This window comes from Argentina silus (assembly GCF_951799395.1).
Source record: "Argentina silus genome assembly, chromosome: 15".
In the NCBI taxonomy this organism is placed as follows: Eukaryota; Metazoa; Chordata; class Actinopteri; order Argentiniformes; family Argentinidae; genus Argentina; species Argentina silus.
Genome location: NC_139669.1, coordinates 8,294,664 through 8,316,116, shown reverse-complemented (window position 1 = coordinate 8,316,116; position 21,453 = coordinate 8,294,664). Strand labels below are relative to the sequence as shown.

At 48.4% G+C, this 21,453-nt stretch overlaps 1 protein-coding gene across 2 annotated transcripts; it reads right to left on the bottom strand.

Annotated features, from left to right (window-relative positions):
- Positions 1–594: 594 nt before the first annotated feature.
- tbc1d9b (TBC1 domain family member 9b) lies at positions 595–21,450 on the bottom strand. 2 transcript variants are annotated; one of them, XM_083685609.1, is made up of 21 exons: positions 21,170–21,450; positions 17,485–17,595; positions 16,342–16,460; positions 15,894–16,122; positions 15,162–15,420; positions 14,564–14,771; positions 14,041–14,217; positions 13,486–13,671; positions 13,018–13,168; positions 10,255–10,469; positions 10,017–10,134; positions 9,348–9,633; positions 8,908–9,037; positions 8,504–8,602; positions 8,272–8,340; positions 7,589–7,829; positions 6,967–7,032; positions 5,834–5,905; positions 4,195–4,251; positions 3,826–3,923; positions 595–3,672 (listed from the first exon to the last, which is right to left on the bottom strand). In XM_083685609.1, exons 1-21 carry the CDS (start codon positions 21,285–21,287, stop codon positions 3,022–3,024), a joined length of 3,660 nt encoding a protein of 1,219 aa, XP_083541735.1. In that variant the 5' UTR covers positions 21,288–21,450; the 3' UTR covers positions 595–3,021. The 2 variants fall into 2 exon arrangements, with proteins under 2 accessions (XP_083541735.1, XP_083541734.1); XM_083685608.1 differs by lacking the exons at positions 17,485–17,595; positions 21,170–21,450 and adding an exon at positions 5,341–5,391 and having other exon boundaries at positions 15,162–15,394; positions 15,939–16,122; positions 16,342–16,395.
- Positions 21,451–21,453: the final 3 nt, after the last annotated feature.

The window sequence follows — 21,453 nt, the reverse complement described above, 5'->3', positions numbered from 1 at the left end:
CCAACTGTAATGCTGAAAAGAAGTTACTTGGGTTAACCTTTGTTTCAACACCATGTACAACTCTGGGTTTAATCCCATTCAATAGGCAAACCTTTGGGCGTACTAATGTTGGACTGCTTGGTGATGCACAAGGACAGACCACACTCTGTCAATACAGTAGTCTGGTCTACAGAGCTTTACACACTACAGGGCCGACCCAAACCATACTGTACTGGCTCGGATACTTTCCTTTCACAATGTCCTTTCCAGCGCTGTCACAGCAGCTATGATGGATGAGTAACCAGGCCAGCCCAGTACAGTTTGACTCGGTTTAGTTCAGTTTGGCTCTGTAGTGTGAATAAGGGCTTAGTGTCACTGAGGATCAGTCAATAAGATCGTTATTAGACAGCGCCAGCGCCTTTATCCACAGATCTCAGATCTGTCTCAGTCAGCGGGTATTGGGGGGGGCGGGGGGGGGGGGGGGGGGATGCTGGGAGGAGACCTGATCTGAAAACAGCCCTTAACTCCATACACTACAACATACCCCTTACTGTACACCAGGGGAGGCTGGTGGAGGTAGAAATCAGAGGACGGGCTCATTGTAATGCATTCCATTCCATGCATTACAACAAGCCCATCCTCTGATTTCTACCTCCACCAGCCTCCCCTGACACACACAGATGTGAAAATAGTCTCACAGTTTCCTTTAGTGTTTGCACATCTAAAGGAACTGGACAGGTGTAAGCAACATGGCTGAAACTCCCCCCAAGCACATCAGAAGGCTAGAGGAGCCATCACCATATTGCTTACACCCATCTAAGACGTGCAAGTCTGTAAACACGTAACAGTAGAAGCTAAGGGATGGTCACTAACCAGGCCATGTGAAAACTGATGATGACAGTGGACAAAGGTATCCTGAGGAAGTGCCTGTGCAAAATACCTCTGTGTTTATGACCAACGTGCTCTAAAAGGCATAAACACTCACGGGTGAGAAATTATGCTGCGTTCAAGTGCTGCTCTGAAACGGGGAAACTTGGATATTTCCGACTCTGCAACTCGTGTTACGGACTGAGATTCCCCTAAGCCTTGGTGGGGATCTCAGCGTTTCAGAAGAGCACTTCAACACACCATTAATAAAAAAGCACTGTATGTAGTAGGATTTTTTAGGAAGCACATTTCTGTGATGAAGAGGTTGTGAATAATGCATATCCATGACAGTAACACTGTATTTTTTCCCCAACGCCTTCACATAAACATGGGGCTAATCTGAGGCTATATCATATCAGTATCGAGAAACAGAATCTCGTACATTTAGAGCTCTCAATAGAAGATAATAGCAACATGATTTTCTAGCAATAATTTACAGATGATGACGGTTATTGACGTGTAGGCAACACAACGGAAAGCATTACATGAGTTTTTGCAGGCGTTTATAAATTGAAATGACATTGGAATCAGTAAAAAACAAAACAAAACAAAAAAACACTCCCGGCTTTCTACAAAACCTGTTACCATCAACCTGACTGCTTGGGACTGAAGACAGGCGGAGGACGTGGATAAGAGAGACTCACGGACACGGTCATGTGATCTAATGGAGAAAACACAGCCCTGACGGCTGTCTGTCATGCATGTTCAGTCAGCTGGATGACTCTGATGAGTGTCTGCTTGGGTCTAGGGGAAGATATAGAGGCCTTGATATGAAAGTCTTATTTAAAAAAGGGGCGTAAAATGAAAGAAGTGTCGTTCAGAATTGAGATCTGGCTCGGGGACAAAAAGCTGCAGGGCTCCACCCCTCTAGAATGACCGTAAGTCATGCCCCTCCCCCGTAATGCCAAGGCCACACCTCCCTGCATAAACGATCAATTAACCAACCATTACAAAACTGTCCAATCAGGTCGTAGTAGGTTGTGAGTGGCAGGCGAGTCGCCCTATGAGAGCAGAGGATTCTCCCTTCCTACACCAGTGTTACCATGTTGAGCTGACCAATAGGAGCACAGACTCGGAGGTAGTTTCAATAACTGACTAACTGCTGAAATTGAACTGATTTTAAGTAATTACTGACCAAGGAAGCTGGCTCGCTCCCCTAACGTTCTCCTTTCAGAAAGAAAAACAAAAACAAAAACAAGCTAGTTTCATATCCAAACATCTAGTTCAGTTTGTGAAGTCTCTTTTTAAGGCAAGGCTTTCTTTCTTTAGTTTTGAGACTGTTGTGGACTTTCACAAACGTATATATACTGTATGTCGTCTCACATTAAAGGCTTTTATCAACTGTTTAAACAGTGGCCCGCAGGGTTTTTGACAGGCAACACAAAGGGCACACTTGATAGATCACGTCTAGGCCTCCGATTTGCTTGAGCAAATAGTGCTGAACTGAGACCAAGACTCTAAAGCATGATTTTCATTGTACCTTGTCTTGGACAACGTCTCAGAGAAAACAGAGATTATTCATCTAGAGGTTTAGTTAACAGTTTGAAAATGTATTGTACATTAGACAAACTGTAGTAGCAGTATTCAAACCTCCCATTGGACTATGTCTCATCCCATCTATTAGAGATATTACGGTACGCAATGTACACCGGAACTCCTGCATCAACATTCTTCTACCCAACATCCTGACTGGGGAACAGCAATGACACTTTTACACCACTAGAGTTAGGTGGCTTTTATCCAAAGTAGGAAGTGTTAGGCAGACTCAGTAGGCTGACACTAGTCTTCCTTCTGTGGGTGTGTTTAGATGAATATATTTCCTATAGATACATCTGGTTTGGTAAAACAACAACGACGACAACGACAACAACAACATCTACACAGATAGAGGGTCAGAGCTCCCTGTGACTGATGCAAGGCCTGACTGTAACTCAAGACAATGGGTTGACAGATAGCGCCCCCTTCAGGGTGAGAAGAGAAGTGACAACGGGACTCGGTTCTGTTCAGGTGAATGACAGGCTTCTAGATGGTTCCGGATGGTTCCAGGCCAGGTGAGGTGGGGGGTTCTAGAATGTAGATGGTTCCGGAATCCTCTCCTCTCTCTCTCTCTCTCTCTCAGCCGGACAGCTGAGCCAGCTCGTGGTCGCTGGACGAACTCACCTGCCTCTCCACGCCTCGCTGGGCCTTACAGGCGGCCATCTTGGCCCTGAAGTCCCCCTTCTTCTCAAAGTAGTCCACCAGCGGCGGCTCCGTCAGCAGCGAGGCCAGCACCTGCTCGAAGGTGATCGACCAATCGCCGTCCAGCGTGCTGCCCCGCCTCTGGTCCCCGCAGCCAATCAGGACGGTGTCGTCGGCGATGTCCTCACACTGCAGCGACCCGGCGCTCACCATGGAGTAGGATGAGACGGACGTGTCGTCCTTTACCTCCTCGTCAGACGTCTGCTGGGGCGGCGTCTCCAGCTGGGCCTCCGCCAGGGCCTTGCAGACCTGGGACTGTCCTGAGCCGCCCTCCCCGTTGGAGTCCTCCTTTTCGGGCTGGGGCGGCTCGGAGGTGGGGGGTCCTCCGGAGGCGGGGGGTTCTCCGGAGGCGGGGGGCTGGGCGCTGGCGTCGGGTTTCTTGGCGCCGTTGTTGGTGAACTTCTTGCCCACCTCTCCGATGCGCAGCAGCAGGCTGGCTACCGTGGCGATGGCGTGGTACAGCTGCTGCTCCAGGGGGTCCTCGCTGAACATGTTGTACAGGGTCTTACACAGCTCTATGAACTGCTCCTGTAGAGGGACACACACACACACTCGTCAGTCACAGAAAATACCCAAAATGTCTCAATAGTCCTGGCTTGACGTCCTTCCATCTGACAGTAACAGTACACAAGGCCAAGTTTGAGAGAGTCCCAACGTCAAGCCAGCCTGTCCTCTGTTTACCTGGTTCATCCTGGGCAGGTCTTTAATGGTCTCCTTCTTGGGCTCCTTCTCCTTGGCCCACATCCTCAGGTAGTACTTATAGTCCTTCACCTTCTCCTCTAAAACACAAACAGGGAGAGGTACTGGATGTAACAGGGACAATGTGAATGAATAATTGTTTATTGCACCATCTAGTATAGGGCAGTACAATGCTGTATCAATACTGTGTGTAAACAAGTAATAGCCTCTGCGATTGGAGGAGATCCTACATAAGCCTCTGTGATTGGACGAGTGGGTGTGGCTAACACTATGTAAGGTTGTGTAATTGGACGAGTGGGCGTGGCTAATACGAAATAAGGCTCTGTGATTGGAGGAATGGGTGTGACTCACCTTTCTTCTCCTCTGCATCTCCACTTCCTGAAGCATCTCCCGCATCTTTCACCTCTCCTGTGGAGAGAGAAATCATCATCATCATCATCATCATCATCACCACCACCACCACCACCACCACCACCACCAATACCACAATATAGTCACTACTCAGACACACCCACACCAATGTAACAGTGACTGGTGGAGCAGTGGGTGACAGGTCTAGACTGAGGGGGGAGTCTCCAGTGTAAGGCGATGCAGTAGGTTAGTGTAGGAGGTTTGTGCTAGTAGTGTGAGAGACATCAACTTACCACAGAGGATGAGGAGTTGGACAGTCAACTAACTAACTAGCGAACTACAGTAGATAGTTAACTAACTAGCGAACTAGATAGTTAACCAACCGACCATCCACCAACCAACGAACTAACCAACAAACTAACTAACTATCCAACTAAGCAACAATCTAACTAACTATCCAACAAACCAATAAACTAACTAGCTAGCGAGACTAGATAGTTAGTTAGTTAACTAACTAGCGAACTAGATAGTTAGTGAGTTAACTAACTAGCTAACTAACTAATTAACAAGCTAACAAGCAAACTAGATAGTTAACCAACTAACTAACTAACCAACTAACCAACCAACTAACTAACCCACAGCCTTGACACAGATGCTACAGAGGTATCAGGCGTGATCCCCCCCCCCCCCCCCCCCCCCCGACACACATATACCACAGGTATGATAAAGGTCAAGGGATGTGAGGGTGTACACCAGGGTGGTAGAGATGGGTGGGCTGTACACCAAGTTGAGAAATGACGGGGGACGGGGACTACAAAGAGCATTTTGATGAAGGGTCTCTTCAGCCTTTGGGATCTGCTGGTATGGTGGTGTTATATCAGAAACATGAATGGAACTACTGTGGTGTTGGAAAGAGCAATGAAGAAGGGTGCACAAGAGAATGTGTGTGTGTGTGTGTGTGTGAGAGAGAGAGTGTGTGTGTACGCATATGTGTGTGTGTGTATGTGTGTGTGTACGCATGTGTGTGTGTGTGTGTGTGTGTGTAGCTTCTAAGCCTGACTATCCCCCTGACAGTGAGAGTGTTGCCACCACCATTTTGTTCATCAAAAGCTTCTTTGTGACACAGGAAGTCACAGAGAGACCAACCTGAGGTCACTTCCTGCACCAGGAAGTCCAGATCAGACAGGAAGGGAGATTCTGGAGCGGTGAGAGAGAAAAACGGAACGAGAGAAGGACAGAGCAGGAGAGACAAAGATGAGAGAGAGAGAGAGAGAGAGAGGGAGGGAGGGAGGGAGGGAGAGACATTAAGACAGTAAACAGGTGAGAAGGGAGGGAGGGAGGAGAGCAAACGTTGTCAGGAGGAAAATGAGAACAGTCATTCAGTCAGTCAGTCAGTTATCATGTAGAAGGATTTGGTTTCCCATGCACAGAAACATGCAAGGGATAGGACCGAGGCGCGCGCGCGCGCACACACACACACACACACACACACACACACACACACACACACACACACACACACACACACACACAACAACAACTCAACTGACATGTCAGATATCACATTTACATTGAGTAAACAAGAGAGGCTGTGTGTGTGTGTGTGTGTGTGTGTGTGTGTGTGTGTGTGTGTGTGTACCCTGTGGAATGTCATCGTCAGTGAAGAACTGTGTGGCCTCCAGTGCTGACTCTGCCTCCTCCGGACACAACGCTGAAAGAGAAACAACAAGGGTGTCAACACTCCCCCTTTACCTCCCACCATACCCCCGTCTACAAACATCAACTACCAACACACTTTACCTCCCACCATACCCCCGTCAACAAACATCAACTACCAACACACTTTACCTCCCACCATACCCCCGTCTACAAACATCAACTACCAACACACTTTACCTCCCACCATACCCCCGTCTACAAACATCAACTACCAACACACTTTACCTCCCACCATACCCCCGTCTACAAACATCAACTACCAACACACTTTACCTCCCACCATACCCCCGTCAACAAACATCAACTACCAACACACTTTACCTCCCACCATACCCCCGTCAACAAACATCAACTACCAACACACTTTACCTCCCACCATACCCCCGTCAACAAACATCAACTACCAACACACTTTACCTCCCACCATACCCCCGTCAACAAACATCAACTACCAACACACTTTACCTCCCACCATACCCCCGTCAACAAACATCAACTACCAACACACTATACCTCCCACCATACCCCCGTCAACAAACATCAACTACCAACACACTTTACCTCCCACCATACCCCCGTCTACAAACATCAACTACCAACACACTTTACCTCCCACCATACCCCCGTCTACAAACATCAACTACCAACACACTTTACCTCCCACCATACCCCCGTCAACAAACATCAACTACCAACACACTATACCTCCCACCGTACCCACGTCAACAAACATCAACTGTGTGTGTGTGTGTGTGTGTGTGTGTGTGCTGACGGTTGCTGGACCGCTTCCTTCCTTAGGGTTTGCTGATGCTTACAACTCTGTTTCCGTGACAACAGTGAGTGTGGGGCCAATATGTGAGAAACCACACGGAGTGAATTAGATGACTGTGTTGTATTCAAATGATGTTGCTGTTCTCTGACTGTGTTGATACGACTGTTGTGTTTAAATGACTGTTTGTGTTGTGTCAGACTGTGTGGAGTGTGTGTTTACCTGGGGCCAGGTGGAGTGTGTGTTGTGTCAGACTGAATGTGTTATGTTTCTCCTCTGTTTACCTGGTGGAAGGTGGAGTTTGTATAGAAGCTTCAGTTTCTCTGTCATGTCCCCGTGGTACATCCCACCTGAAGGGCCAGATTACAGGTTAGAGATTACAGATTACAGTAGATTAAACCATCCAACATGAACTAGTGGTCTGCAGTGGGAGCAGCAACATTAACCAGTACTCATATAACCAACATGGATCCCAGCCCTCAGACCACAAACACGTGTCATGTTCTCATGTAACTATACCAGGGGAGGCTGGTGGAGGTAGAAATCGGAGGACGAGCTCATTGCGATGCATGGAATGGAATTGAGAATGTTATTAAACACTTTGGTATCGAACCAACCAGGTGTCAGTTTCCCCAAAAGCTCTTGACTTTAAGTAGCTGTCTAATCAATGTTTGCAGGTCAATCTTCAGAGCATGAAAAAGAACGAAAGTCATTCAGTGAAGAACGTTGACGGTCTAGGGGAGGATTGTGAGGAGTGGGGCCTGGATTGTCCAAGGGATAAAGTTCTACTCTAGGTTTTGGGGAAACTACGAAGCTTCTGGGGAAACTTAAAAGTTTCTGGGTAAAACTCACTCCAGGTTATTCCTGATACCACAACAACCCCAGTCCCCAGCCACCACCACTCACTGAGGCCGGTGACAAACTCCTTGAAGTTGATGAGCCCGTCCTTGTTCTGGTCCAGAAGGCGGAAGAGGCGCGAGGCCAGGGTGGCGGTGTGAGGCCCGCAGAGCCAGGTGCCCAGGACGGCAAACAGCTGGCAGAACTGACCCAGGTCGATGCGGTACTGCTCCAGGTACGGGAGGCTGGGGTCGTGACGCTCCTCGGCCGTGGTGCTGGCGCCCCAGTAACAACTCATGATGTGTTTGGCCTGCAGGGGGCGGTAGAGAGGGAGGGGGGAAGGAGGGTGGAGAAGGAGGGGGGCGGTAGGGAGGTGGGGGTAGAGTCAGTGTTAGCTAAAGGGAATTTACATAGATGGAATGGAACTTGCGTAAATTACCAAATCGAATGGTTGGTTGGATTAGATTAGATTGAAGGGGCTGGTTACCCGGATACAGATTAAGCCTAATCCTACACTATATAAAGCATGTTCAATGGAGATGTCCTATTGAAAGTGTGATTCATTCCAGGACAAGGCTTAATCTGTGTAATCTGGGAAAGCAGTTGTTCTCTCAGCCCCCCTGGGAGATGTAGTATTGTTACACCAGAGAAGAAGACCCCTGGGAGATGTAGTACTGTTACACCAGAGAAGAAGACCCCTGGGAGATGTAGTACTGAGATGTGGTACACCAGAGAAGAAGAGGCTTCCTGACCTTGAAGAGAACATAAAGCTCCTCCAGCTCCTCGATGCTGAAGGCCGAGTCCGTCATGATGGCTCTCACCTGGGGAACACACACACACACACACACACACACACACACACACACACACACACACACACACACACACACATCAGGCTGTGGCTGCCGTTGTCCATGTTATGCACGTGTTGTCCAGGCGTGCACGTGATTCGCACAGGGCCGACTCCCTGACCTATGAACTCACCACACTCCTCTTAGCCGTGTCCTCCAGTGATTGGATGACCTTTAACCTCTGTTTGAACCTCATCTGCTCGATGACGTCGGCACGCAGACTACCAAACTTCTGTTTAGGAACACACACAGGCACACACGGGCACACACAGAGACAGAGACAGAGACAGAGAGAGACAGACAGACAGACAGACAAAGAGAGAGACAGACAGAGACAGACAGACAAAGAGAGAGAGAGAGAAACGCTAGAATTAAACATGTACAGTAGTATAATATAAGGGGAACAGCTATAGTGACAGTTACTTTATGTATTTTGAAGAAACTTAAAATTGATTTATTAAACAGCCAATAGGCTTGCGGGATGGAGGAAGCCCTGTTCAAACAGCCAATGGGCTTGCGGTATGTGGGAGTCCTGACCTCATAGGAGGACCTGATGAGCTCAAACACATCAATCTGAGGCGGTGGCTCATCGCCACTGGTCAGCAGGGCGTGGAGGTGGGGGATGGGTGGGGCCACCGTCTGCTTGTTCACCACGTTGTCCAGGTACCTGAGGAGGGAGGGGGGAGAGCACATCTGTCACATTGAGTTCCTTAAAATGAACCCTAGTAAATGGTTGCAGTTGATGCAGTCTACAGATGATCAAACTATCAACAAACATATTTAGTGGACCTCTCTCCCCTCCCCTGCCCAAATATGGCCATGCCCCTCCCCCACTCACCATCCTAATATGGTCATGGCCCTTCCCCCTCCTCTGTAACTCACTGCCCTAATATGGTCATGGGCTCTAACTCCCCCTTCCTAATATGGTCATGGCCTCTAACTCCCCCTTCCTAATATGGTCATGGCCTCTAACTCACCGCCCTAATATGGTCATGGCCTCTCCCTCATCGGTGCAGCTCAGCAGGGCGTCCATATTGGCGTGCAGCACGGCCAGCGCCACCTGGAAGATGACCTTGATGCCCTCGTAGAAGAAGCAGTCGACCAGGAGCACGGCGCTGTCGAAGGGCATGACGCTGAGGAACAGGGTGAGGAACCAGGACAGGGAGATGGTGGAGATCACGCCCAGCTCCTGCATGTGCTCGTACAGCAGGGGGAGACACTCGCGCGTCAGCTCCTCAAACACACCCTGGTCCACCAGAGCTCCTGAAAGGGAGGGAGGGGAGGGGGGAGGGGGGGAATGATTGGTGACACGCACAGAGACAGGGCCACACACAGACAGACAGACACACACACACACACACACACACACACATAATAATAATAATAATAAATGCCTTTTCGCTGATGCTTTTATCCAAAGCAACTTACATTGCAGTGAGTGCATACATTTCTTAGTATATATGGTCCACACACAGACTCTCTCACACACACTCACAGACACACACACACTCACAGACACACACAGACAGACACACAGACAGACATACAAACACACTCACCGACAGACACAGACAGACACACTCAGACAGACAGACACACTCACAGACACAGACAGACAGACAGACACACACACGTTGAGTACTGACCTACAACCCTGGTGTTGTAGTAGTCGGGCAGCATCCTCTCACACAGAGCCACCAGCAGCCAGAAGGCCTCCTCCTCAGTACAGTACAGCAGCAGCACTGAGGTCACTATGTTCATCGCCTGGGGGGGGGGGGGGACAGAAAGAGAGAGAGAGGTAGGAGGAGAGAGAGAAAGAAAGGTGACCTGTCTGTGCCTACCTGGCAGTAACCGATGCCCGGGTTGTGACCTGTCTATGCCTACCTGACAGTACCCGATGCCCGGGTTGCGGTAGGCGTAGGCGGTGAGGACGCGTCGCAGCGCGGCGATGCCCATCTCGTTCTGGAAGGCGTGGTGCTCGGGCATGGAGCGGTGCAGGTCCCTCTCGATCTCCTCCGTGGCCAGAGTACAGCGGCCCATGGCCTGCTCCACCAGCTCCCCATAGGCCCCCGGGTGGGTCGCCATCTCGTTCTGGGCTCCTGGAGAGGGGGGGCGGCGGGGGGGGGTTAATCAATTGTAATGAATGTTTTGTGTGTGTGTGTGTGTGACTGCGTGTATAAGTGTATGTGTGTGTGTGACTGTGTGTGAGAGACTGTGTGTGTGTGTATAAATATGTGTGTGTGTGTGTGTGTGTGTGTGTGTATAAATGTGTGTGTATAAATGTGTGTGTGTGTGTGTATATAAGTGTGTGTGTGATGGTTCAGGGCAGATTCAGTCCATAGTGTATTTATACCTGGTGCCATCACTGGTCAAAAGGGTTATGATACTGGGACATATAAAACGGTCAGATTCTATATTTACTGTACCATCACTAAACAACCAGACACACAAATTCTGGTTCTGGACTCCTGAAGGCGTCGGGTCAGGATGGCCAGAGAGTTCAGTCAATATTGGACTTGTATCTGACCTCACTGAGCAAACAGCAGTTTGAGTCACACAGTATTCATGGTACAAGAATTACCAAAGGCTAGGCCTCCTGGTACACAGCCCAACACAAATGTATTATCACATATGGAGGAATCAGAATTGGGCTTCAAGGGTGGATTTGATTAGAGACCGCCAGAGCCAAACTACTGCTCAAACTAGCAAACTAGTCGCTCCTGCTGTTTGAAACGTGCTGAAGTTGACCAGAAGCCCCAGACTGGATGAGGAGCACCACATGTTCATGTCGTAGAATTTAAGTTATAATACTTTGAAATAAAATACCGTTAACCAGAGCTGTTGATTAATTCAAAGGCTTTATTCCCGCAGAATATGTAGCCGTTCAGTTTTTGCAAAGCTGACCCCGTTATCTCCTCAGTCACCCGTCTTTATAAATTTCACACAGGTTAACGCCTTCTATTCAACGTATTTCTGATTCCTGTCTACATGCACCAATAACATTCAAGAACTACATTTCGTCATCAAGGTGTGCGCCGCCCACCTGGCTGGCGTCAGTTTGTCTGATCAGGCCTTTTGTTCTGACTGTTTATGACTTTGTTTATTACTTAATTACCCTAACTTTTAATTACTCTGTCCTGTTTTCTCCAGCTTTGATCCTTTGTTCTCTTCACCTATAGCAAACCCCTCAATCTGACCTCACCCCTCTTGACTGCATCCTCCAAATGTTCTAGGACCATCTGTTTTCCTGTGACCTCTTCCCCTAGGTGTGGGATTACAAACCCTTATATTGTCTTTAAATTGACCATATTCAGAGCACCTTCTGAGGTTGTCATTGTTACATAACTCCTATTGTCTTCTATTCCCCCGCTCCCTGGACTGACACATGACACAGCAAGTCAGCTGATCCCACATGAGTCAGACGGGAATGGTGTGTGTGTTGGTTCAGGTCAATGACACGTCATGCTCTTCATAATGACAACACTTCAGGTCATGGGGCGAGAGCTTCTCTTATATTACACACACCTCTTGTATGTTCACAGTGTGTAACTAACATGATTGCTGACACTAGTGTCCACCCTAACAGACCACACAGTGGCGGTCATATATTCACACCCAGCTAAGAGGACTAGCACTGGAGCTCACTCTCACACACACACACACACACACACACACACACACACACACACACACACACACACACACACACACACACACACACACACACACACACACACACACACACACACACACACACACACACACCTTTGTCTGATATCTGCTGTCAGTATTCACTCTCAGATGCATCTCAAACTCTGAGAGAGAGATCATGTTTTGGAGTCTTTTTGAAGTGTTAGCCGACACTTTTTACAGCTGCACAACTTCAATCAGTTGCCATCTGAGCTTCAATATTCTGCTGTTTGAACACATTCTGGATTCTCCTTTATCTTTACAATATCTCACACTCATTAAACCTTTATATAGGGCCACATTCCCAACAAAAGCAAAACCCATCTCTTCAGGCTACATCTTAACAATCCTTCCTAAGACCTCTTCACCCCCACTACCCCCCTGTACAAGTTCTCTCCTGTTAATAATAAATCATTTAAAAGCTTTCCTCCCTTCCAGCCCAAGCTATAGATTATTACTCACTACAGCTGACTGGAACTTCCGGAGCCTGTAGCCAGCGACCATTTGAGGAAGAGTGTTTCTGCGTACTGATGTGAGACCCAATCACACACTGACTCAACAGCCCAAGCAGAAGTGAGAAAGTGACTTCCAGCAGCAAGTCAGACCAGACAGTTATACCCCTCGATGTGACATTACAGCCTAATCACAGCACAGAACTGAGCCAAGCTGAGCTGTACTGGGCTGGCCTGTACTGGGCTGAGCTGTACTGGGCTGAGCTGTATTGGGCTGAGCTATACTGGGCTGGCCTGTACTGGGCTGGGCAGGCCCGAGGCCCCCCCCCCCCCCCCCATCTATCTATTCTATTATTATTATCATTATTATTATTGTTATGATTATGACTATTATTATTATTATTATTATTAGTAGTATTATTATGATTATGATGATGATGATTAGGATGATGAGGATGATGAGGATGAGGATGAGAATGATGAGGATGAGGATGATGTGTAGTACCAGAGAAGAGCAGCCACAGCTCTCCTCGGAGGCTCTCGGGGATGCCGTTGAGAAGCAGCTCCCGGGTCTTGGAGGTCCGGTACATACACACACCACGGCCAAACTCAAAGAAATGGATGTTCCATGACTCCTCCTTCATCTTCTCCTTTGTCTGAGGGGGACAGAGGGAGAGAGGGAGAGGGGGAGAGAGAGAGGGGGAGAGAAGAAGAGAGAAGGAGAGGGGGAGAGATGGAGGGAAGGAGAGGGGGAGAGATGGAGGGAAGGAGAGGGGGAGAGAAGGTGAGAAGGACAGAGGGAAAGAAGGAGAGAAGGACAGAGGGAAAGAAGGAGAGAAGGAGAGAAGGAGAGGGGGATAGAGGGAGAGGGGAAGAGAAGGAGAAAAGGAGAGAAGGAGAGAGGGAGAGAGAGGGATGTCAGTCTTACATCCAGTATCAAAAGAGGACCACCAGATAAGGTCGACTGACTGACCGCTTTGGGCCCCAGGTCCTCCGGGTCGTCTCTCTGGTAGATGCGGAGCAGACCCTGGGTGGCCGTGGGCAGGCTGGCGTTGTAGCTGCGCTGGCCCAGGCCCTGCCCCAGGGAGCCCTCCCCCCCTCCAGACTGAGCAGAGGAGGGGAGACTGGGGGGGAGAGGGGTGCTGGGGCTGGAGGAGCCCTAGATGGGGGGGGGGGAGAAGGAACAGTCACATTAGGAGTCTTCATCAGCTCTAACCATAACAGTTGGTTATCCTATTGTGTGCGAACATAATGCTGCATTCAGTTGCTCCTGGGAAATAGGAGATTTGGACATTTCCTACTGGGCAACTCGTGTTAGTTTGGGATCGCCGAGTTTCCCCACTTAAAGCCTCAGCATTAACCAATAGGGAGCTACATCTTGGTGGGCTCAGAGTTTCCAAAGAGCACTTGAATGCACCATTATGTACTTAGTCCAGACATTTACATAAATACCCACAGTCAAAATGCCCAAGACCAACTGCCTGGGCTTATGTGGCCCTCTGATTGGCTGGTTAGATGACAGACTCACCGAATGGCAACTCAGAGGCAGGCTGTCTGGGGTACGCTGCAGGAAGTCAGAGATGCGTTGGACCAGGAAGTCCCGGTCTTTGAGGTTAGCGAACAGGAAGGTCATCTTGTTCTTGGTACTGATGGAGACGGGGCAGGGAAGAACACTGCTGCTGTCTGCCTTCTCTACGATAGACACCTAGAGACAGAGGGAGGGAGGGAGGGGGATAGAGAGAGAGAGGGAGGGAGAGAGATAGAGGGAGGGAGGGAGGGAGGGGGATAGAGAGAGAGAGGGAGGGAGAGAGATAGAGGGAGGGAGGGAGAGAGAGAGAGGGAGGGAGGGAGAGAGGAGAGAGAGAGAGAGTGTAAAGTAGTGCAGTAAAACAGAGATGGAGAAAGGGGTCAGGAAAAGGTGAGAGTAAATGTAGATGTTTTGGTTTGTCATATGTCCTGGGACACCTGGGAGTGTAAGACAGCACAATGTGTGTGTGTGTGTGTGCGTGAGTGTTCTACCCCCCCCCCCCCCCCCACACACACCCACACACCTCTCTGAGGGGGATGATGAGCTGACAGAGGTCTTCCTCGCGGCTGGCGAAGCAGATGTAGTTGTTGGAGACGAACAGCTGGCCCACGATGTGCATCTTGGCGAAGGGCGTCCAGAGGGTGCAGTCTGTGTGTCCATCCAGACGCTCGTCCTGGGTCAGGCGGAACAGGGCCCGGTACCGTTCATTCTTAGCCCGCGCATCCAGGTCCCTGGGGGTGGGGGGAGGGAGGGAGAGAGGGGGGGAGGGAGGGGGAGAGAGGGAGAAAGAGGGAAAGAGAGAGACAGAGAGAGAAAGGGATGAACAATTTGTTTGTTAGCAGACAGGGTACAAAAGCCCCCCAAAGGAGCACTGCATGCAGGGCCACAATATAAGTCATACATATTCAGGTAACACAACATCTCTAAATATAGCATATAGTTAATTCATATAAATATTACATGTACAGTATCCATGTCTCTCTAGCTATGGGCCTACCTCGAGGGCGGAGAGAGAGAGAGAGAGAGAGAGAGAAGGAGGGAGGGAGGGAGGGAGAGAGAGAGAGAGAGAGAGAGAGGGAGGGACAATGTGTTTATTCGTCGACAGGCCTACAGAAGCCCACCTCTTGAGGGCGGAGACGTTCTTGAGGGTCTTGCAGGCCTTGGGCAGGGAGCGATCAGCGGCAAACGCCTCGTTGTCCAGCAGCTGCCTCATGGCCATGTTGGCCAGCTGCTCCATGAGGCGGAAGGTGTCGTTGATGTTGAGGAACATAGAGAAGTAGTGCTCCGTGTGGCGCGTGCTGACCCGAACGCTCTCAGGGAACACCAGGGTGGCGTTCTTCTCCAACTGGGTCACCTCCGTCCACTGGACCACCAGAGTCACTAGAGGAGGGCGGGGGGGGGAAGGCAGGAAGAGGGGGCAGGGTAAGACAGAGTGGGAGCAAAGGACAGGGAAAAAAGGAAGAAGCAGAGGAGAGAGAGAGAAAGTGGAAGAGAGAAAAAGGAGGTCAATTCCATGAATACCATTTTGCTGAAGCATTCGCAGCAGAACAGGGTGAATTAAATTAGCAGAGGAATTTTAGTATTTGTGGGGGTTGTTGCCGTGACAATAAAGTGGTGCTATTCAGTGCAACTCAATCACATTATTCAACACACACACACACACACACACACACACACACACACACACTCTCTCTCTAAGTGTCCTCTCACACACAGGCCCAAATCTCCTTCACACTCCCTCTACAGTACAGTGCATTGCATTTCATTTCCACACACCCCCCACCCCCCCTACCCCCCGTCCCAAGCACCTCCCCCCTACCCCCTTACACCACCCCCCCCCCCCCCCCCCCCACCTTCTTTCCCCAGGAGGAAGGAGTAGAAGCAGAGGTGGTTGACACTGAGGTAGGCCCAGCCCTGGCGGGGGACGCGGCCCTTCCAGTAGCTGCAGGAGTAGTAGTTGACCAGCTTCTCCTCATCAGGCATCCCAAACAGCTTCCTCATCTTCTGCTCTGCCTCCCGGAACTTCCCCGAGTCCTCATCCTCCTGGGCCTGCTTGCTCTTGTTCTCCTCGGCGATGATACCCTGGAATTAGTGTGTGTGTGTGTGTGTGTGTGTGTGTGTGTGTGAGAGAGAGTGTGCACGTGTGTGTGTATGTATGTATGTATGTGTGTGTATGTGTGTGTGGGGGGGGGAACATTCAATTGTTTTTTAAAAAGTATAAGGAATACAAAACATGTATTAAGAAACCTTCCAGAGGTTAGACCTTGCCCTGCTGCGGTCGAGAGGTTAAACCGTGCCTACCGAGATCTTTCCCTTGACGAAGGTGGTGATGTCCTCGTCGTTGTCGAAGATGGAGAGAGTCTGGAGGAGGTTGGCCTCCAGCCATTCCCAGTGCTCTGTGATCTCCTTCCGGGAGGTTCCTGGAAGAAAACACGTTATTGTAACGTCATTTTAACAGGCCAAAGTTCTGGTCCAGTCAGGATCCTAGCAAAGGCACTTGGTGCTGAAACATTGGTCCATTAACTCCTTCAGCGCCGAGGGTGAATAAAGTTGCCCAAATTGTCAATATTACAGAGTGCCAGGGCTGACTTTATTCACCAAGAATGCATAAATTATGATGCTTCATTTTGTAGCCAATCAAAGTGTTGTTGCTAGGTAGATACCACATATAACACCTGGCACTCTAGGTGGTGAGTGTTCCAGAACTCTTTGGCAGTTGGTGAGAGAGAGTCACTCCCATTGCATCGTTTTAAACACCAACTGCCAAAGAGTTCCGGAACACTGGTGGAAGATGCACACCCCGAAATCTCCAGGAGAGGTGTAGACTAGTGGCCGCTGGACAGATGAACAGGGTGTGCATCTTCCCTCGTACCAGAATAGACGTGTTAAATATAGGAAGCAATTAACCGATCCTCTCAAACTGGGTCTAGGCTTTTAGAGGGGGGTTTAGTCAAATGACTTCCTCTACTTGTCTCCTTTCCTTTCTCTGAAATAGGAAGAAGAGAAGAAATGGAGATGGTGAAGGCAGACATCCATGAAGACAGGCTAAGATGGTCCCTTCTCGAGCTGCGAAGCGTCAGAATGGAGTTTGTTTCAGTTGATTGAATTTACTTCCATCTCAAGCTGAAAAATCCCCATCAGGATTGTTTTCTAAGAGCTTATATAAGCATTTTGTAACACACAAAGGAGACAAAGACTTGTACGTTTTCTTGTCCGATGAACTAGCATTTGTTTTTCGTCTTCACTGTAAATTGTAATCTCCAAACACTAAATTAGCGTACTGATTTTCAAATTTTAACTTGGAGACAAAATAATTGAGAAACGATTACCGCCTGCTAGTCGGAAAAGAAAACACGCAAGAAACTATAAGCCTATGTGCAACACAACGCTTATATTAACTCTCTCTCTGTCTCTATGGTGACGTGTTAGGGCATGTTGACCCACCACAGGCAATGCTCCAGAAGACCTGGGAGTCGCCCGTCTGGTGCAGGATCCTGTAGGGGGCCACTCTGGCACTGGAGTCCAGGACCACATCCAAGGTGCCCACCAACAAGCCTGCACAGAAAACAATACATACATCATGAGCCTAAGCAGTCCACTGACGCACGGTAATGTTCAACTGTAGGTCTCTTACAACTTGAAATAGTCATATTTAAGAATCTCAAATCTCAAGTGTTTCAATGGCTGTTATGTTTCTCAATGGGCTAAGAAAGGTCAGGACTGTCATGATCTGGAGGAGCTGTGACCTCACAAGGATGACATTTAACCCTTCCTTAGTAAACAGAGGTACTCCAATAGCTACAGCTAAGATAGGAGTAAGTAGGTAGGCAGACACACACACACACACACACACACACACACACAAATGTCTATTAGACTAATTTTCGGCACCATGCACTGTCCTTTTGTATATTTTACTGTCTGCACAAGACAAGTTAATGTGTAGTGTAAACCCTCACACAGGCAGTAAAACGCTGAGCAGCACACGGGCCTCGACGCAATCATAAGGTGTAGCCTATATCCAAGGCGCTACAGCCCAATCCATATTCTCGATTGAAATATGTCATCATGGGCCAATATAGTAGTTTCTAACATCAAAGAGATTAGCTGTGGCGCACGGGTTAACAGAAAAACTATCTGTCCGGGGCAGGAGGTGACATCTGGCTCAGGAAGAAGTGTCAAACTGTCGTACCGCCAGTGAAAGGACACTTGTGTCACATCCTCTGAGAACGAATGACCTGGGAATGTGGGAAACACTGTGATACTGTTCAGATGGGAATAATTGGAAAACCTAGAATAATTGAATTAAAATCCACATTCTTGTGGTTTAGGAGAGGATAATTAACTCATATGGCATTTGTAGCCATTCCATATTGACTCATATCAAATCAAACTTTATTTTATTTCATATACAATGCGCTTTACAGGAAATGATACATAAATAAAGGCAGAAAAGACAATAAAGTTAAAGACACAAGACAAAACATTAAGAGGATACAAATATAGCGGCCATGGAGGTTCAAACCGTAACAACATGTGAGGACTGTAGAGACTGAATCATGGAAAACTAAAACCTATAATGTAATCAAATGAATGAGCTAAAATAACTCAGTGACTAAAACACCACAAAGACTAAAATAAAATAGGAAAAAAATAGGATGAAATACAAGACTAAAAGAAGGACTAGAAAAAAATGCAGCCCCCCTCAGGTTCTCTGGCAGGCTGCTGTTCCAGAGGCTGGGAGCAGACACACTGAACGCTGCCTCTCCGTGACTCTTGGTCCTGGGGTTAGGATCAGTTAAGAGGCCAGTGCCGGAGAACCTGAGGGATCTACTGGGTCCATACCTTACAAGCATGCTTGACAGGCATGTAGTGGGGTGTATGACCATAGAGTGATTTATAAACTAATAAACAAATCTTCAAATCTATTCTAGAACTAACAGGTAACCAGTGCAGAGTCTGTAGAACTGGCGGTCTCTGTCTGGTCTTGGTCAGGACTCGTGCTGCTGTGTTCGGTATCATTTGCAGACGGACGACCAACAGCTTTGTTTGGTAGGCCAGATAGGAGAGCATTACAGTACTCAAGCCTGCTGGTCCAAAAGCATGCATTAGTCTCTCTGTCAGCCTGAGAGAGAAAAGGTTGCACCTTAGCAATGTTCCTGAAGTAATAAACATGTTTTCGTAACATTCTTGATATGGGTTTCACAATGAAGATCTGAGTCAATGATGACACCTAGGTTTTTAGCCTGGCGCCTGGTGTTAAGTGTTAGTGTCTTTAAGTACGCAGACAGTTTCTCTCTTTCGGCTGTTGCTCCAATAACTAGTACCTCTGTCTTATCTCGGTTGAGCTGGAGAAAGTTCTGTGACATCCATGCATGTATGTCCACAATGCGTTTCACCAAGGAATCAATCGAACTGGAATGGTTGGGTAATACTGAAATGTACAGCTGGGTGTCAACTGATAACTGTGGTAGTTCATATTGTACTTCCTTATGACACTGCCAAGGGGGACCACATACACACCGAAGAGTACAGGCCCTAAAATGGAACCTTGAGGATCCCGCAAGTGATGTCTATTATTTTTTTACGAGGTGTGGTTGTCAAGAGTGTATGATAGAGTATGATTGCTAGAGTATAATTGATGAGAGTATGATAGGCACGGAAGCAAGATTGGAATATGTCAAAGGTACAGTTGGCATTAAGGAAATCATTTAACCGTTTGAACAGAATTTTGCTTAAAAAGTTGAAGGTTGGAGATTGGCCTAAAATTGCTAAGGACTGAACAATCTAAGTGACTTTTCTTCAGGAGGAGTTTTACCATGGCAGTTTTAAGTCCAGATGTGAAAGTACTGTAGCGAACGGCGGGGCAGAGCAGCTTGCCTTAAGCGGGTATCGAACTCGCAACCTTCCGCTTACAAACCGGCCGCGCTAGCCACAACACCAAGAGAGTTAACTCACTTGGCGGAGCTGCTAACGGGCCTTACACAGGGTCGTTACAGTACGTTGTAAGCCGGAAATAATTTAATAGCTAGAACCTCCTCAGAAAACACAGTTGAAAAAAACGTGGTGGGAATAGGATTGAGAGGGCATATAGAAGAAAAAATAAATTGAGACACCACTTTGCTGAGCCTTTCTGTATTGACCACTGCAAACAAGTTCAAAGTGCTTCCATGTGGTGGAGAAGAAGAGGGGGTGAGGGAGGAGAAGAGGAGGTGAGGGACAAGGAGGAGGAGAAGAGGAGAGGAGGAGAAGAGGAGGTGAGGGACGAGGAGGAGGAGAAGAGGAGGTGAGGGACAAGGAGGAGGAGAAGAGGAGGTGGGGGACAAGGAGAAGAAGAGGAGGTGAGGGACGAGGAGGAGGAGAAGAGGAGGTGGGGGACGATGAGGAGAAGAGGAGGTGAGGGACAAGGAGGAGGAGAAGAGGAGGTGAGGGACAAGGAGAGGAAGTGGGGGACAAGGAGGAGAAGAGGAGGTGATGGACGAGGAGGAGAAGAGGTTCACCACACCAGATGTTGTAACATGTCATCAAACAAATCCTCAGGTCTTGCCTGAGCGATACTCAACCTAATATCGGTTCTCTTATCTTTGAAGTATGTTGCAAATTCCAAATAGTTAGCGTTGCTGGCTGCGTTGTCCTATCGGGTGTGCATCATGATGACAACACATTCAAGTTCAATCTTTGTAGCATGGAAGGAAAGCTAATCCAGCTTCCATTGTTGTGTTTTGGTCTTATGACCTGGCCAGCAACGAATCCTGAAAAACGGTCCTTTCTAGTTCCTTGCATCGCCTATATTTGGAGATGAGAAGTAGTCTAGCTATACTAGAACGCACCAAATGTTTGCGCTCTTGAAAAAATGCAATAGAAATGACAGCTAAAGTGAGTTGCATGTTAGCAGGTGAGTTTAGAAGGAAGTCTAGTCAGCCAGCTCCAACATTTTCTACACGTCGACAAAAACAACATAACCTGCACTGGCTTCAATCGACTACTAGCGTGCTAACACACCAAGCTAACGTTAGCTGGCTAGCCCTTGTCGCTCCACCAGGCATTCGCAGACGTAAGGCCAGGAGTCAGGACTTATATTTCTGAAACATGAGAATAGCAAAAACAGATAATTAAATGTCATAGCTACCAGTGATGCCACCTCCTTTCCCGTGGCCCTTTCTCCGCTGGAGAATGAAGAAGGGGTTCGCCCTTTCGCTCACCCACAGTGCATTGGCAAGCAAAACCTCCTCTGGAGCTATCCACATTTTGGGGAGGTTTGGATAACCTTCTCCCGAGGAATTAACTACTTAACACTTGGATGTGTGATGGCGAAGCGTCAGATAAGATACTTTACACAAGCCCGTTCTGCAGACGTATTGTCTGTTGTTGTTTTGAATTCATGTCCGTCAGTTCAGCATCTGCACTCCGTGT